General features: G+C 48.2%; 1 protein-coding gene across 1 annotated transcript in view; it reads right to left on the bottom strand.

Annotated features, from left to right (window-relative positions):
* The window catches only part of LOC310774761 (neuronal membrane glycoprotein M6-a-like), a gene marked incomplete at both ends in the record, with an annotated part of 125033 nt that overhangs the window by 25324 nt on the left and 81612 nt on the right, over window positions 1-18097 (bottom strand). Inside the window, one exon of the mRNA XM_083634896.1 lies at window positions 9582-9738. Within this exon, the coding sequence (XP_083491022.1) occupies window positions 9582-9738 (157 nt within the window). The remainder of the gene's footprint in view (window positions 1-9581; window positions 9739-18097) is intronic.

The raw sequence follows: 18097 nt of genomic DNA, 5'->3' as shown, positions 1-18097 counted from the left end.
GGAATCCCGCACATTTTCCCGAATTCCCGTATATTTTCAATTTATAAAGGGGGAGTAATCCTGCAATGATTTGCGCAGACCGATCTATGTTTGTGCGGAATGGTGCTTAGCAAGCGAAACGGCTGTCTGTCTGACCCACTGAGCACAGAATGTAGAGAGCCAAGCGAATGTGATTGGAAGAACGTTGGGGGAAAAAATGGGGGAAAAAATATCGCGTCCCTCAGTCCTCTCGACATCAACGCTCCTCTGCTGATTTCTCGGTGGATAGCCTACAGACAGCTGCTTGCAAACATGATAGATCGCTGGCTAAAAAGAAAAACTACGTCCTCAGAAGGGGGACCTGCTCAGAAAAAAAGTCGAACAACAAGGCACTTCTAGCTGAAACGTCAACACCGAGTAACGTCAGTGTCAGTGATGTTTAGCGCTACATTATTGACGATGAAGAATCTGATATCGATAATGACGTCGTTAATAATAACGTTAATCCTCCTTATGCCGAGTGCCAGTGTCAACGATGTTGTCGCCACTCAAAATTTCAAATTGCGTTTCTCATACAGTAAAGCAGCCGTGAAAATCTGGTGGAATCATTTTCAATAAAAAGTGAAACGACACACAGATGGTTTATAGTCACTTCAATAGAACTCTCCCCAATGCAAAATTCAAACAGGTTTAGTTGCCAGTAATGACAGTAAGAAAGGCAGATGTAGTGAGCAAAGATGGATGATTTAATATTCCATAGCTCTAACCAATCAAACTGACATCACTATTGTGAACACAAAACAAAGAACACTTCTGATCTAATATGATATTAGTGTTTTAGTAGAGTACTCAATACAAAAAATAAAGGCTTTCATAGAACCAAAAGCCTATGGCTTAGTCTGCAGAAAAAACATGACAAAAGCCAGTAAAAAGCAACTACTTCATTTTTTAAATACAAAAATGTGAAATTACAGTATTATCGCTTATTGGACAGGAGAAGGAGGTATGTGTCAGTTATAGTAGGACTAACGCCTGAAAGAAAAAAAAACTAAAGTCTATATCCCCCCCAAAATCTATAAATCCCCCCTATCTGAAGAACATAAGGGGGGAATCCCCCCCTAGTTTGCAAAGTGAATTTTAAGTCCTGGTATTTATCCCTATCTCATAACGACACCATCACATCATATACTTGTTAAAAACATCTACGTTTTGATGCAATTCGGGTTATTTTGTTGACTGGGGTGGGACAATAGAAACATGTTTGCAACGGGTAAACGGCGGAGACAAAAGAAAAGATTGGAGGATTTACAGTGAATTTAAATAAAACTCGACTCGTGCCGAGGCTTGTGCCAGATCGGCTGTGATGCCAACGACCCCCCGGGTTATAGCAGGTGAAGGTGAATAGCCTATTGCAAGTAGGCTACAATGTACAAGTTTTCTCAATTAATTTACCATAACCCCTCCTTGCAATGTGATAAAAGTTTCTCAGCAGGGGCGGTTTAGACTTAGACTTAGACTTATTTTTATTTGTCCCGGAAGGGAAATTCATTTTCACTGTCCTGTACATTATAAGGAAAAAAAATTCTTACGCCAGTGTGCATAGAGGACATAACAAAAACAGCAACATACATGACATCAACAGAGACAATAACAATGTGGCAAGACAGACAACACATGAGCGGGGCCTGCTGTTCAGAGCAGCTATGGCTGCCGGGATCAGGCTTTTCCCGAGGCGAGCTCTTCTAAATTTGATTGTCCTGTACCTGCGCCCTGAGGGCAGTGGGATGAGGTGTTGGTTGAGTGGGTGTGTGATGTCCTGTTCTATTGAGTGTGCGAAGCGTGTGATGGACCGGTTATTTAATTCTGTGAGGTTGGGTGTGGGGAGACCAATGATCTTGGAAGCTGTGTTTGTGATGCGTGTTAGTTTGGTCCGGTTGGTGACAGAAAGCATGGTGTAGAAACATGTGGAAGCCCACCCTGAGATAGTCTCAGCCCACCCTGGAAGATAGAGGGCCCTATTCTCCCACAGGCCTTCGGCCCAAAAACTGGCCTTAAACGCAAAAAAACGTGCCTTGCGCCTGCCTCGGGAAGATAGCAACATGGCTTTAGGCCCCGAAATGCGCTTTACGTGAAATAGGCGTGGCGCAGTCCCAGAATTGTCGAGAATGGGGGTTTAGGCCTTAAATACCGGTCTAATGATATCTTCCCTCCTGGCGTTAATTTAGCACTTTGCGCTTTTGAAAACCAGGCCTATTCAGTGCGCCGGTTGCGCGGAGCACTCCTCTGCCTCTCCCCTGTCCCCCTTCTCTGTGTCACTCCCTCTCTCTTGCTCATCAGTCTGACAGGCCCAATACGACTGCTTGAAAAAAAGTTCGCCGGTTCTCTCTCTCTCTGACTCCCTCGCTCAGACAGACACAACACAAGTCCGATAGAAAAAAGAAGTTGTTATACCGTACATAGTATAACAACATGACCGTTTTTTCTAACATGACAGTTTTGAGCCCGTGACATTCAGAGGCTGTGTTGCATCATCCTACCTGTGCAGTGAAGGCGAGAGAAAACGAGATCATTCTGGCCAAACATTCACTGCATGGCTTGCCTGCAACAGCATGTGAAATCTCCCAGCATGCATTGGGCTAATCCATTTAGCTAATAAATAGCAACCAAATGAGCCGAAATAGATAGAAAGGTAGATCTAAATAATGTGTAATGTTAACACAAGCTGCAATTGTAGAACATTTCAATATTGGACGAAATAAAACATCGAAATGAAAACACCACCCTATGTGAAACATATATGTCATATTGGGGCTATATATATATCCCTTGTAGATATAATGTGATTTAGATGAGTGACAGTGTAACGCGGTTCTACTGCCATGTCCTACTGTGATGTCTGCTCCAATAAATTGGCACATTTATGCAATGATTTTACATAATGTAGGCTATATTTATGTGCATCATCCTACCTGTGCAGCAGGGGAGAAGAAAAGGTAGCAAAACGATATCATTCTGGACAAACTTTCACCAATCTAATCTCATCATAGGGATAGGCTATATTTTTCTAGCTGATGCGTTTAGAACATTCTTTTCACTTTGATCTTGCTATAGTGTAGCATATTTACATGCTGCAGTTAGATTGGTTTGAGAATAATATGGAATAATAGCCTATATATGGAGACAGACAGAGGGGATAAAAGGGAGGGGGGGAGATCAGAGCCCTCGGCTTTTCTGAAGCCGGACTGGATCGCTCCGTGGAATTGGAGCTGAAAAGTGAAGCATGTGATTCGTTTACTGCACTTCCCCAATGAGCAGATAGTGCATAATTTTATGCTTAAAAGGCGTGGTTGTAATGCTTAAGGCTGCGTGTAGCGCCGATACCAAAATATCGAGTGCGCTGGTCCACGCCCACTACTCTGGGCTGCGTCTGGCATTGGGCGCAGTTCATAGGCCGATGCAACGATAGAGCCCAGAGTGTAAAAAAAAAAAAAAAAAGTTTTAACAAAAATAAGAATAGCTGGCCCTCCTCTATTCATCTCTCATTAATTAATTAATTAATGGGTCTGTTGATATGCAAATGCACACTAGCATAATACTAAGTGGCCAGCCATTTTGGTAATCTGTTAAATCGTAGCCTATGTTTAGAATAGCCACTGATATGCCTGTTGCAGTGTTGCTTGCTATGTGTGAAGGTTAGCTTTATTCATGGTTGCCATACAGTTTATGAAGTTAATTCCTTTAACTTCTTTGGTACCTCATTAACCTCAAGTCACTCTTAGATTATTGTTTTAATGATTTTGTGTGGAGGTGGAGAACAGAGGAACTGTGAGAAGAAGCTGTATCTATCTGCTAAGAAGTACACACACAGAAGAAGAAGAAGAAGAAGAAGAAGAAGAAGAAGAAGAAGAAGAAGAAGAAGAAGAGTGAATCTGATGAATTGATTAAGCTTTCTTCATAGATCTAGTCGATTCATTTTGATCTAAAAGTGCACCAGATTGATCAATTTTTACTTTAAAGTCCCTGGAAACCAAAATCCACAAAAACGTTCTAACTATGTTATTTAGGGTCTTATGTTGTAATTTTGTGCCTCCGAAATTATTATACATTACTTTCAACCCAAAGCCTTAAAATCGACACTTTTCTACAAGATTCTACAAAGTACTTCCTCATTGAAGACAGCAGTGCGCGAGGTGCTAAAACGCAGGAGCTTATGACGTCATAAGCTCTATATAACCTTTGTACACGCGCGCAATCCGCACCCACCCTCCTTTTGTCCGTTCTTTGCCCCCAGTGACAGCGCTCCCTTGCTGTCCGTCTCCCGCCCACTCTGTGTGCCGTTGTGCCAAGCGCTATGCTTCTCTCTCTCTCTCTCTCTCTCTCTCTCTCTCTCTCTCTCTCTCTCTCTCTCTCTCTCTCTCGGGACTAGTGAGAGAGAGAGCACAAAGAGAGACACACAGGCTGGTGACGCGAGGTTACTCTCTCTCACACACACACACACACACACACTCGTGCTGTGGACACACAGCACGAGTGCTGTGTTCGACACACAGCACTCGATCTCTTTCTCCGTTTCCCTCCCCCCCTCTGTCTCGCGCTCTCTCTCTCTCGGAAAACCTGCTGCAGACGGGACACGCCCACACAGTCCGCGGGAGAAAATACACTCTAAAAATTAATTGATTCTCATGAGTTTTGCCACGACTGTCAAAACTAAATTTATATACTTTGCGACGTTCATCATCGTTCAAATTTGGCTGGTGGCTTATTAACATAGGGTCCTGTGATGTGATGAACTCAAAATGCTAAATAATAAAGAAATATTTCTGGTTTCCAGGGACTTTAAAATGTACAACATTTTGTCCCAGGGGTACATGCCCCCGGACGCCCCTAGGGGGTCTGCGATCCACCATATAGATTATTTGGGGGCTGAGCCCACCCAAAGGTGTCATCCTAAAACCGCCCCTGTTTCTCAGTGAATTATAGTTGATTCCCTCACCGAATAATCTGCTGGTTACCCAATTTTAGCAGCAGAATTTTATGTCCTGGGGTGGCACGTCCGTGTGTAATGACGTTTCTGCGCTGCGCGGAGATTATGGTGCGCTCCAGCGCAGCGAGGTATTTAGCGCATAAGAGGTCCTTTTTAAAGCTCTTAGCGCAAAGTAATTGCACGCTGCTGACGATAGGATAATGCCATCTATCCCCACATTTTAGTGCTGAAATGCCTGCTTTGGCATGTGGCACGCCTATGCCCAGTACAATTATAACATTACATTACATTACATTATGTCATTTGGCAGACGCTTTTATCCAAAGTGACTTACAATAACACATTTTTGTCAGCAATAGAGCAATCAACTATGCAACACAGTCTATGACAACTACAACATCTGAAGGAATAGTGGTAAAGTTAAGTTATTATTATTATTATTATTATTATTATTTTTTTAAAAGACAACAGATTTGTGCCCGCCCCCAATTTGCATTGCGCACGGCGTTAAATGAGTGCAGGGTGCTGGCACGGCCATCAGGAGCAATTTGGGATTCAGTATCTTGCTCAAGAACACTTCAACATGCAGACTAGAGGAGCCGGGGATCGAACCACTGACCTCTTTTATCCAAAGCGATTAGTGGATGACCCACTCTACTAGCCTGGTAAACCTCCACCAAGGAAGTTGTAGCTCAGGAGGTAGAGTGGTAGCCTGGTAAACCAGCACGTCACGTGAACTCACATTTCATTTGGTTCTGCGTGACGGTCTGGCCCCGACGCCATGGGGGTGGTTTAGCAGGGGCGGGAGCATGGGCGGGCGTAGTTGCCTTGACAGACAACTCCTTCAGCCAATCAGCGTCGGATACAATCGAACCCAAATCCACTCGGGAGAATGGCAAAAACATATTTTCCGCTGAGAAACTCTGCGGTTGCGGCAATACTCCTGTACTTGTTTAATTGTTGTTATTGAGTCTATTTCTGCAATAACTGCACTTTATGCCTGTTTAAACTAGACAAACGCTGACATGACTCCTCGAGATGATCAGGCAAGGAGGCGGCCATTACTGTTTTGTTAGTGCAGTCAGAGCTAGTGGCGTACCTGATTGGCCAACTTGCGCTGTCAATCACAACTGAGTCGCTGATTGGCTCTTCCGCTCTTCCGCTTCTGCTAAACCCCCCCATGGCGTCGGGGCCAGACCGTCACGCAGAACCAAATGAAATGTGAGTTCACGTGACGGGCTGGTTTACCAGGCTACCACTCTACCTCCTGAGCTACAACTTCCTTGGTGGAGGTAAAGATCACTGTGTTTCTCCAGCCATCCTGTCATGCCCAGGCCACGCCACGGTGTGGCCTGCTCTGCATGCTGAGTGACATTTTCCGGAGGAGATGGACTCAGTGGACTTTATGTTTATTATAGAGAAATTAGTTGGGTTTATCTGCTATGTTGTGTGTGATTATTTTCCTGGAGCTAAAGTGGACTTTTATGTGTTACAATAGAGAGATGAGCGTTATGTTTTCCCTGTTAGTCTGCCTGTCCTCCCACCTGTTGCCTATGTCTGGTTAGTCTGCCCCATTATCTCCCTACCAATCAGTTCTCCCGTTTTGCTCTGTGTTCCTGCCTCCCCAGCTGTCTCCCATGTTCCTGATTGTCCCTGTGTGTATATATTGTCTCAGTCTGTGTGTTGTCTTTGTCGGAACATTGTCTACTGTCTATCTGTGGTTGGTCGTGGTATGTATCGGTAACCCTGTCCTAGTGCTCTGAGTTTTTGTGTATTGCCTAGCTGTGAGCTAGTGGGTTTTTTGTTATTTTGTATGTAAAGTTTGAAGTAAAACTTGGATGCTCCTGGAAACCTTGCCTGCTGCTTCCCTTTTTTCTGCACTTGGGTCCACACATCCTCACACCTACTAACCAAACCGTAACAGAATGTTCCGACCATAAAAAGATGGACCCAGCTGAGAAACGGCTCTTCAGGGACAAAGTCGAGGCCTTTGACTGGACAGTGACTCAGCTCATGGCCTCTCCTCACCATCTACAAACATCATGGATGGATGACATCACCGCCCAGCAGTGCTGGTTGAAGGAGAGGCCATGGGTGAGTCACTTTGTCCCCCACCTGGATGTGGTCAATGCTAGACTGAAGGACTATCTGCACCCACACTCCAAGCCTCTGTCTCAGCCCTGTGTTGAGCCCAACCAGGCCACAGAACAAAAATAATTACTAACTATTTTTCAAGTTTTTGCACAGGAGGCAGCCTATTGCGCTGAGCAGCAATCCCCTCCTCCGGCTGCTGGTGAGAAAATGACTTTATTCCAGTACTTTGCCTGGCAGGCGGCGTTGTTTGAGGAGACCATGCTGCCTCACCCCCCACCTGCCAGGTCCCAGTCTCACCCTGCCCTGAACCCTAACTGGGGTACCCGCCTGGCTCGGGGTGGCCCTCTAAGCCTCATGCCACCCGAGCTCAGGTCCCAGCAGCAGAAGCCCCAGCGTCGGCGGCGCCACAAGGTGCTAGTTCCTGTGTTGCGGGAGCCACCGGTTCTGGCACCCCGCAAGCTTTCTGTTCCTATGCTGCGGGAGCCACCGGTTCCAGCACCCCGCAAGTTTCCAGTCCCTGTGCTGCGGGAGCCACCGGTTCCGGCACCCCGTAAACTTTCTGTACCTGTGTTTTCTGAGTCTCTAATGCCAGTCCCTGTGCTGCGGGAGCCACCGGTTCCGGCACCCCGTAAACTTTCTGTACCTCTGTTTTCTGAGTCTCTAGTGCCAGTCCCTGTGCTGCGGGAGCCACCGGTTCCGGCACCCCGCAAGCTTCCTGTTCCTGTGCTGCGGGAGCCACCGGTTCCGGCACCCCGTAGACTTCCTGTTCCTGTGCTGCGGGAGCCACCGCTTCCGGCACCCCGCAAGCTTCCTGTCCCTGTGCTACGGGAGCCACCGGTTCCTGCGCCCCGCAGACTTCCTGTTCCTGTGCTGCGGGAGCCACCAGTTCCGGTACCCCGTAGACTTCCTGTTCCTGTGCTGCAGGGGTCACCGGTTCCGGCACTCCGTAAGCTTCCTGTACCTGTGTTTTCTGAGTCTCTAGTGCCAGTCCCTGTGCTGCGGGAGCCACCGGTTCCTGAGCCCCGCAGACTTCCTGTTCCTGTGCTACGGGAGCCACCGGTTCCTGCGCCCAGCAAGCTTCCTGTCCCTGTGCTGCGGGAGCCACCGGTTCCGGCGCCCCGCAAGCTTCCTGTTCCTGTGGTGCAGGAACTTCCTGTTCCTGTGCTGTGTGTGCCACTGGTCCCGGCGTCTCGCAGGTACTCTGGTCTTGTGTCTCCCAGCTCCAGCCCGGATCCTCCGCCTCCTGACTCCAGTCCTGGCCTTCCGTCTCCTGGCTCCGGTCCGGGTCTTCCGTCTCCTGACTCCAGGCCTGGCCTTCTGTCTCCTGGCTCCGGTCCTGGCCTTCCGTCTCCTGGCTCCGGTCCGGGTCTTCCGTCTCCTGACTCCAGTCCTGGCCTTCCGTCTCCTGACTCCGGTCCGGGTCTTCCGTCTCCTGACTCCAGTCCTGGCCTTCTGTCTCCTGGCTCCGGTCCTGGCCTTCCGCCTCCTGGCTCCGGTCCGGGCATTCCATCTCCTGGCTCCGGTCCTGGTGTTCCGACTCCTGGCTCCGGTGTTGGCATTCCATCTCCTGGCTCCGGTCCTGGTGTTCCGACTCCTGGCTCCGCTCCTGGTCTTCCTCCTGGGTCTGGTTTTCCTGGTCGTCGTCCTGACCTTCTCTGTCGGCCTGGCAGTCCGCCTGGCCGTCCGCCAGACCTGCTCCGCCAGTTTGCCCTGCCCCCAGGTCGTCCACCTGAGGTGGCCGGCTCTGCCCTTTCCCCATCCGGGTCTCTGGTTTCTGTGTCCTGCCTCCGGGTCCCCCTCCGCCCACCCTGCTCGGTGTTTCAGGGGAACGTCTGGAAGCCGTTCCTTGAGAAGGGGGTACTGTCATGCCCAGGCCACGGTGTGGCCTGCTCTGCATGCTGAGTGACATTTTCCGGAGGAGATGGACTCAGTGGACTTTATGTTTATTATAGAGAAATTAGTTGGGTTTATCTGCTATGTTGTGTGTGATTATTTTCCTGGAGCTAAAGTGGACTTTTATGTGTTACAATAGAGAGATGAGTGTTATGTTTTCCCTGTTAGTCTGCCTGTCCTCCCACCTGTTGCCTATGTCTGGTTAGTCTGCCCCATTATCTCCCTACCAATCATTTCTCCCGTTTTGCTCTGTGTTCCTGCCTCCCCAGCTGTCTCCCATGTTCCTGATTGTCCCTGTGTGTATATATTGTCTCAGTCTGTGTGTTGTCTTTGTCGGAACATTGTCTACTGTCTATCTGTGGTTGGTCGTGGTATGTATCGGTAACCCTGTCCTAGTGCTCTGAGTTTTTGTGTATTGCCTAGCTGTGAGCTAGTGGGTTTTTTGTTATTTTGTATGTAAAGTTTGAAATAAAACTTGGATGCTCCTGGAAACCTTGCCTGCTGCTTCCCTTTTTTCTGCACTTGGGTCCACACATCCTCACACCTACTAACCAAACCGTAACACATCCGCCACTACGGGTCTGTTTGTCTCCCTGTGGTACTCTATTTGTCTGGGGTGACAGTCACGTACCAAACTGGCGTAGGTCCAGGCAGAGGTTAGCTCCCTCTGGCATCAAGCTGCTGTTCTGGCACATGGACCAGACGTTGAAGAACATGAAGACAGGCAGGCTGGTGAAGGCTGTCACTCCAAGCCAAACCAGGAAAAACACGTAGGCCAGGAACATCAGCTAAAAGGAGTGAGAGGAAAGACTGAGTGCAGTGCCCAGAATGACAGGAAGTATTGTTTTACATAGTATTATGTATCCCAGATAAAGTCATTGGCTGTGAGGTCATGTTTAAGTTTGATAAAGTTTCTACGGAAGTGTACTGTAATGCATTCACTTGGTGGGGGGGGAGTTTTTCTTAATAAATTAGATCATTTTTCATGAAAAAAGCTGCCCTGTTTGTAAAAGGAATCATCATCATCATCATAAATACAAATACAAATAATAAAAATGCCCTGTAAAAAAAACAAAAAAAACATGGCAGATTACAATGTATGATGATGATTATGATCATTGGGAGAACATCAAATCAAAAACATTATATTGCCTAAAGATTCACACACACAAAAGAAGACAATGCTTACAATGTATTTAATTTCACAAAAACGGAGCAATTCAAGTCAATGCATTACACTTCCATAAGTGTCCCTCTAAATTAGTCAAAAATGTTATAAAACCTGTTTTATTTGTCCTGATAATCCATTCAACCAAATGCATTCAACCAGCAATCTCCTTAAAAAAAGTCAAAACACTTTTGGGACACATGATGGTTTTGTATGTGAAATGAATTGTTCACGTGTTAAATATCACACGTACTGTATGTAATTTAATGTAATGTCTACATGTGGATTTTTCACCTGAGAATACACATTTTTACATTAGAAGTACAAACTGTCACATGACATCAGAAAACATATGGAAAAATGTTTTGAAATGTGAAAACATTGCATTATTACAATATCTGTCTGAAGATGTTATTACATTATCCCCCCTGCTGTCCCGGCCATTGCTCCACCCCCTAAACCAACCAGAACCAGCAGTGACCAGGACTCAGTCATACGCCACCAGATTCCCACCCACAGACACCCGGCCAAGCCGGAGGCAACACAGGGACTCGATTGGATTGGAATTTGGAAACCCTCATTAGTGTTTTGCTTGCACCTATGCCTTTTCGACACAAAATGCCCGCCGTGAAAAGGGTCTATAGAAGCGGACATTTTTCAGGAATCCCGTGCATCACAAGATTTACGTGGAATTCCCACAAGATGGGAGGTACTTCACTATTCATCACGGGACGGGAAAATAAGTCGGATGGCAGTGAGAACAATAGACCAGTTCTTATATATAAATATGCACATATTTATGGGCACGTTAAAACTGCAGTAGAACACAAAGTATCTAAAAAGGATTGGGAGAACATCAAATCAAAAACATTATATGGCCTAAAGATTCACACACAAAAAAGAAGATGAAGAGGAAGAGCGGGATGGGACGGAAGTCATTATACCGAGATTGGGACGTGACAGGAATTTTATTTTCATTTTGGCCTGGGATTGGGCAGTGATTACTAATAATGATAATATATGAATTACTTTTCCCCAGTAGTTGTGTAATGGATTAATAATGTTACAGTTACTAATCCAAGTAACGGATGGTTACTATGTAACCCAGGTTTCCTGAGGGAGACTTCTCCTCATGAATTCCATTCATGTGCGATTATCTGATCCAGCGCAGCTGTCGTGGATTACTCTTTAAGTCACTAACTAGCACCACCTGGGTGCAATTGCGCGTGCACCCTGATTGGCCGGACTCAGCTATATAACCTACTCTCAGGTGTGGCGCGCTTGCTTAATTCTGATTGGAAGCCTGTTTCGGAGTGGCTTCTTGTAGGGAGAGAAGTCTCCCTCAGGAAACCTGGGTTACATCGTAACCATCTGTTTCCTATCGGTTGACTTCTCTCCCTCATGAATTCCATTCATGTGAGATTCCTCTGTAAGACACCCCGTGAGGAAACCATGCAGATGTATCTGCTCCTCCGGGAGCATGAAGTGGCCATGAGTGGAATGAGATGCACCACCGCCAGAGCTACCTCTGTGCACAAACAATGACAAAATATTCCATATGCAGACAACCCTAGCCCAGGCACAAGGTGCCACCAGGGCTTAGCAGACCTCGTCAATGCTAAGGTGATCTGTAATTGGGTAGAGAGCAAGGTAACAAGGCTTGCTTCACACAGAAGACCTCCCTCGGGACCCTGGTATGTTCTCGTAAAAGTCATGACCCCGGAGTCATTAGTGACTTAGTAATTAATAAATAAGGAACTTTGAGGAGGGTGAAAGGCCGCAGTTCCATAGACTGACTGACACGGGACTCAGATCAGGCCTTTAGGGTGGAATGCAGGGCACGGCACAGCACCACCCCAGCATCACCCAGCAGTAAGCAGCAACAGTCCTATGCACCGAAGGGCACGTAGCTCACAACTCCTCTTTTTCCTTCTTTGGTCGATACAATGGCGTTGCTGTTGTCGATACAATGGCATTGGTCCGACCGAGAGCTAGCGCAGCTCATATACCTGCAGATCCCTCTGCGGGCAAATCCAAGCTTGGGAGGCAACGTGCCTAAGCGTGCCTCCAAAAAAGTGGGCACCAGTGCGCTGTGGATGCCATCGACCCCAAGAGGCAGAGGCACCATCCTCCAAATTAAACTGGGACAAGCAAAGCCTGAGGACGGCTTGTCTTCCCTTTTTTTCCCTCTTTGTCTCTTGAGTCAGGGAAAAATTCATGCTCCACCCCATGAGCTTGTCGGATTGTATGAGAGAGCCCAGTCTTGGCGACGGGTTGCTCAAGACAGCTTGGTCTGTAACCAATGGAGGGAGTATGTTGCCCTGCGGGCATATGTCCAATGGAGCACTGTCAGGGCTCTGACGGGCACCATGACCCACACAGCGCTGCCTCACCATCCTGGGGAGGGTCAAAGGGCGCAGCTCAATAACCAAACGGTGTGGCCCCTGGACCAGACTTTAGGGTGGAGCACAGGCAATACGCACCAACAGTCCTCTGCCGAGGCATAGAGCACTGAGCAGTGAGCACATGGTCATAAGAGCCAGGGGCACAATGTGCAGCTGTGGAACCCATCGGCCCCCAAGGGGCGGAGGCACCCTCTCCAGGTCACCCTGGCCATGAATGAACCAGGACAAGCAAGCCTGAAGGTGGCTTGTCCTCCAAGAATTAAGGAAGTTCCCATTGTGACATCCCTGTATGTATGGATTGTATCCACAAAACAATGAGAGAGCCCTGCCTTGGAGACTGGTTTCCCAAGGCAGCTCGGTCTGTAATGGACTGAGTCCGTTGCCCTGCGGGCACATGTCCAGTGGAACTGCACTGTCAGGGCCCAACGGCCACAAGTGACTGCCCACTCCAGCCCTGCTTCACCATCATGGAGAGGGTGGAAGGGCCAGTCTGACAGACTGACTGGTTTGAGCCTCGGACCAGACCTAAAGTGGGGAGCAGGCACTACACACCATGTCCTGAAGGGCCAGGAGCACTGTGCTGCACATTCAAAAGAGCCAGGGGCAGAATGCACCATGGAAGACCTCAGCCCTAAGGGAGGGACACGATCTCCCGGTCACCCTGGTCCTCAACCAGACTGGAACAAGCAAGGCCCAAAGGCAGCTTGTCTTCCAGGCCTTACGGAAGAGGCACATTTTGAAGAGTCGGACATACTGGACCAACCTCAAGCAAAACAGTGGCCGGGAGAACCCGCTGACATGCCGATGGTTCTACCTATCTATCTGTCCCTGAGGGTAGAAGGATATCCGGCATCTGGGCCTGGTGAACTGGACTGCCTCTGTGCAAAGCTTGTAAGCTGCAGGTACCTCAGACTTGTCCACAGAGACGCTGAACCCATATCACTCTCTCTAGAGTGGTGCATAACAGGTACCAAGGCAAGGCCGGTGCCAGGCTAGGGCACGGTGAGCCTGGCTGAGCGTGTGCGGGCTTGTAAGCCACTTATACACAGCCCCGTCGCCATTGCTGCTGACACATCGCACTACCTGGAGTGGTGTGTGGCTGCCACTGAGGCACAATAGAGTGAGCTGCGTGTAAAGCTCCTAAGCTGCAGCACATCTGCTCATTATCTGTGTCACTGGAACCCCCTCCGATGAGAAATGGGACAAGCAAGCCCGAGGGTGGCTTGTCTTCCAGGAATTCGGGAAATTCTTCCCGCTCTGACCTCCGATCCCCTATGCCTGTTGGAATATATTCCTAACTAATAAAAGAGCCCAACCTAGGAGACTGGTCTCTTAAGGCAGCTTGGTCTGTGACGGACAGAGACTGTCGTCCTGAGGGCAGATGTCCGATTAAGATACACTGTCCGGGCCCGATGTTACATAAGAGTTAACACCCACTCAGCCCTGCTTTACCATCCTGAGGAGGGTGGCAGGTCACAGGTAAGATTGACTGGTGTGGGCCTCGGACCAGACCTTAATATGGGGAGCAGTTAATAAGCAGTAAGCATGGACCTGCTTCCCAACCTAACTGGGACAAGCAAAGCCTAAAGGCGGCTTGTCCTCCAGAAGTAAGGGAAAATATTTTGCCATAATCAGTCTCCATCTTCACTCAGAATGTGGAGGCACCATGATAACCCCCTGCTGACAATCGCTCTGTTGCACCTCCCTGATGGCCTTCTTCGCCAGGAGAGTGCAATCTCTGCAGCCAACCCCTAGCTCTATACCTACCCCTTTTCCCAGGATAGCGTTGTCATGGGAGGCAGCAGGGGGGCTGTGTTATGAGAGCGGCATCATCTCTGGGAATGCAAGTTTAGCCTCTTTACACACACACTGACTAGAGTGGTGTGTCATAGGTGCCAAGCCGCTGGGGAACTGTGTCAACAGCGTCGCCAAACCCATCTTACTATCCGGAGTGGTGACAAGTGGCACTAGCTGAACCCTGGTCCCCACACTAGGGCCTTCTACTGGGACAAGCAACCCCAAGGGTAGTCTCGGTTTCCAGACGTTTGGTGAGCGGCGCCAACAGTGCCACCTAACCACCAAACGTCTGGGAATTTACTGTTCCAAATCTGGTTCAGAGCCCGGCGAGAACAGCCGGCAGCAGACACGCCTACATTTATTATTAGAATTGTATTTGGTAGCGGCAATGCAATGTTTCATAGTTCCAATATAGAGCAAGACACTGATGTGCTGCAAAGAGAGTTTATACCTGTTGTTTATTTTACAATAATTTGTCCTACCCGGAAGTGGTCCGCTTGCTAATGTGAAGCGCTGTGAAGTCATCGACAGCAGGCTCTGTAACGTTAGCCTCGGGAGTCGGGCTTATCGCTGGGGGAAAGACCTCTAGCCGCCGGGGCCGGATGAAACATGTACTATTAACAGGTTATGTTTGTTTCTAAGTGATTAATATGTTTCTCCGCAAACGCGGCGATGTTTTGCGAGACACCGGTTCTGCATGAGCGTCACTGCCCCCTCGTGATTGGTTCTCTGATGCAAGGCTTCCAACAGCACCACCTAACGTTATGAAAAGATTTAAATAGTAATATTAAGCCTTACATTGGCTTTATGACCCCGCTCTCTAGGCATCCTTATCCCACCTACATCCTAAGTTGATGAGAGATGGGGCGGTCCATTAGTATTAGTAGGCCGTACTCTGCCAGAGACACAGGGAATGATCTCCCTACTCTACAATGTCATTAGACTCATAAAACCTGGGTTGTAGCCCAACCCTAACATTTCCCTTCTTTTATTCTGAAATTCCCCCAGGAAGTGTCACAACTAACGCAGTCTAGCTTGACTAATTGTATCGTTGTTTACTTCCCCTTGAGGAAGCTAGGCGAGTTTGCTTTTCTTGTGTCTGTATATATACACACATACTTATTTTCAATTTTATGACTAAGCATGACTGAGGTCCGTCCATATATCTCCCCGCCTTGGGCGAGTTCGTCTATGGACTACAGGACAGCACACAGACCGCAGACTCGCTGCTACCGCTGCTGCCTGCCCCAGCCTGCTTTTGCTGCTGCAACGTTCCTCCGCCGTGGGCGGATTCCAGTCACAACAACACAAAGCTCATTCATGAACTCCTACACCGCCAGTCCCAGCTCACTGACCGCCTCCAGCAAGCCGCCGTGGAGCCCGCTGTTGACCGTCGCCACCCTGCCATTGTGCCGTCTTGTGGGGCCGACTCAGCGGTTCCCTCCACCTCCTGGGCTACAGTAGCGAGGGGCATTAAGCTATCCATTCCCCTCTTCGCTGATTCAACAGGTGAAGAAGATGTTGACCCACTTCAGCTCGCCAACAAATACGGTCCACTCTGGATGAAGATGGGCCGCTATTTCCCAACCCGACGGCGTCTCCCACACCCTCCCCATTTGGATCCTCTTCCAGGCGCCTGCTCGCTAAGGGCAGCGGTGCCGGTCCTGGACCTTCCTCCCGCAGGAAGCACACCTCTCCCCGCAGTATTGCATCAAACACCCCCCTCTCCCCCTGCTAAGCGTCCGTGGGCCTCTCCCGTATCTACCCCCCCTGCTCCCCTGTCATCTCGCCTGCGGCTGGCATGTCTAGCCCCCTCCCCTTCCTCCTGTGGCTAGTATGGCTAGCTCTGCCAAGGCTGGCCTCCATATTCCACCTCCAGAATACATCCTAGTGGGTGATTCCATTGTTAGATACGTTGCGATTCCAAATGGCATTACATACTCCTTCTCTGGCGCAAAAGTCCTTGACATAGTGGAATATATCCCGTCCATCATTGTGCGTCACCCGTCTCCCCACACAGTGATTGTTCATGTGGGCACAAACAATATCAGGTCTAAGCAATCATTCAAACTTGGCGTTGATTACGAGTCACTAGCGGTGATGATTGAGAGCCTTGGCAAAATTAGCATTTTCTCTGGTCTAATCCCCACCCTCCGACGGAATTCTGAGCTCTTTAGCCGCCTTTATCATATTGACCAGTGGCTACGTCATTTTTGCTCAGCTTGTGGATACGGCTATGTTGACCATTTTGACCGGTTTTGGATGAGGAGAAACCTGTTTAAACCTGACAAGCTCCATCCCAATAGCAAAGGAATTGCGGTTATGGCCATGAATTTCTCCTGCCATCTGTCTACCCGCATTGACTGACGCTATATTTCTGTCCCGGGCCTAGTTCAAGATAAATCTCAGTCTGATCCATACCTTTCTCATATCACTCATAGCCCACCTATCCCAGCTATTTTGTGTGCAGAGAGCTCCCCCTATAGGATTTTTTCCCTCCCCATCCCTGTCATTTGGAACTGCAGCTCACAGCGGCTGTCTGAAGGCAGGCATCGCTGGGGGGTAAACTCCTCTCACCTGCGCCCGTTGCCTCTCGCCTCTGTAGGCACTGATGGAGCTACTATAGAATCTATCAGTTTGGCTCTGCTCAATGCTCGCTCCATTGCCAACAAAACATTCGTCCTCAATGACCTCTTTATTAAAGAGAAAATTGATTTTATTTTTCTCACTGAGACTTGGCAGCGAGATATGGACTACACCGTCCTAAATGAAGTTTGCCCTGCGGACTGTAGTTCTATATGCTCGCCGAGGCTGTCAGGCCGTGGTGGAGGTCTCGCAGTAGTTTTTAAAGACCGTTTGGTTGTTGATCAGTAAACACAGAGACTTTCTCCTCCTTTGAACTACAAATAACTAAAGTTGGTCGGTTGAACCCGTTTTACTGTATTTTAATTTATCGACCCCCTGGCCCATCTGCTCCTTTCCTGTCTAATTTTACTGAGTTTTTATCATCCGTTATTAAGATTCAAGATTCAAGATTCAAGATTTTTATTGTCACTCCGTGGTACAAGTATCACGTGTGAAATTCTTGTGCTGTGGACTCCGTTTACAACATAGTACAAATATAACAGGGCATATGAGTGCAAAAACAACAAGAGACACAACAAGCAATAAGGCAGTAGAGTGATAAGACAAGTCAGAGACAGTGGCATATTCACTGCACATAGGTGCACATGTCATGTGCATACTTTAGACGTGCTTAAACATTTTAAATTTGACGTATTTGACATACAGGTGCAAATAGCATATACCTAATTAAACATACAATAAAACATTAGACATACATAATGGTAGCAGCTACAGTACGGTACAGTACGGCTACTACACTATTTGTGTATGTTAAGGAGTCTCGTGGCCTGCGGGAAGAAACTGTCCCTCAAGCGATTTGTGCGTGCTTTTGGAACCCTGTATCTCCTCCCTGAGGGTAACAGGGAGAACAGGCTGTTGTGGGGATGGTTTGTGTCTTTGATGATCTTCAGGGACCTCCTGAGGCACCGCTGGCTATACAGTTCATGCAGTTCTGGCAACTCACATCCTGTTACGTGCTGGGCCGCGCGTCTCACTCTCCGTAGCGCCCTGCGGTCCATACAGTGCCCGTACCAGGACTGGTACGCTGGTAAGCTGGACAAAGTTTTAATTATAGGTGATTTGAACTTCCACGTTGCAGGTTGCATCTGATTTTATTTCTATTACTGAGTCGTTTAACTATGTGCAGCATGT

The sequence above is a fragment of the Poromitra crassiceps genome (genome assembly GCF_964638095.1).
Source record: "Poromitra crassiceps genome assembly, chromosome: 4".
Lineage (NCBI taxonomy): Eukaryota > Metazoa > Chordata > Actinopteri > Beryciformes > Melamphaidae > Poromitra > Poromitra crassiceps.
Note: the sequence above shows the minus strand (reverse complement) of the source record. Positions and strands in the feature narration are given on the sequence as shown.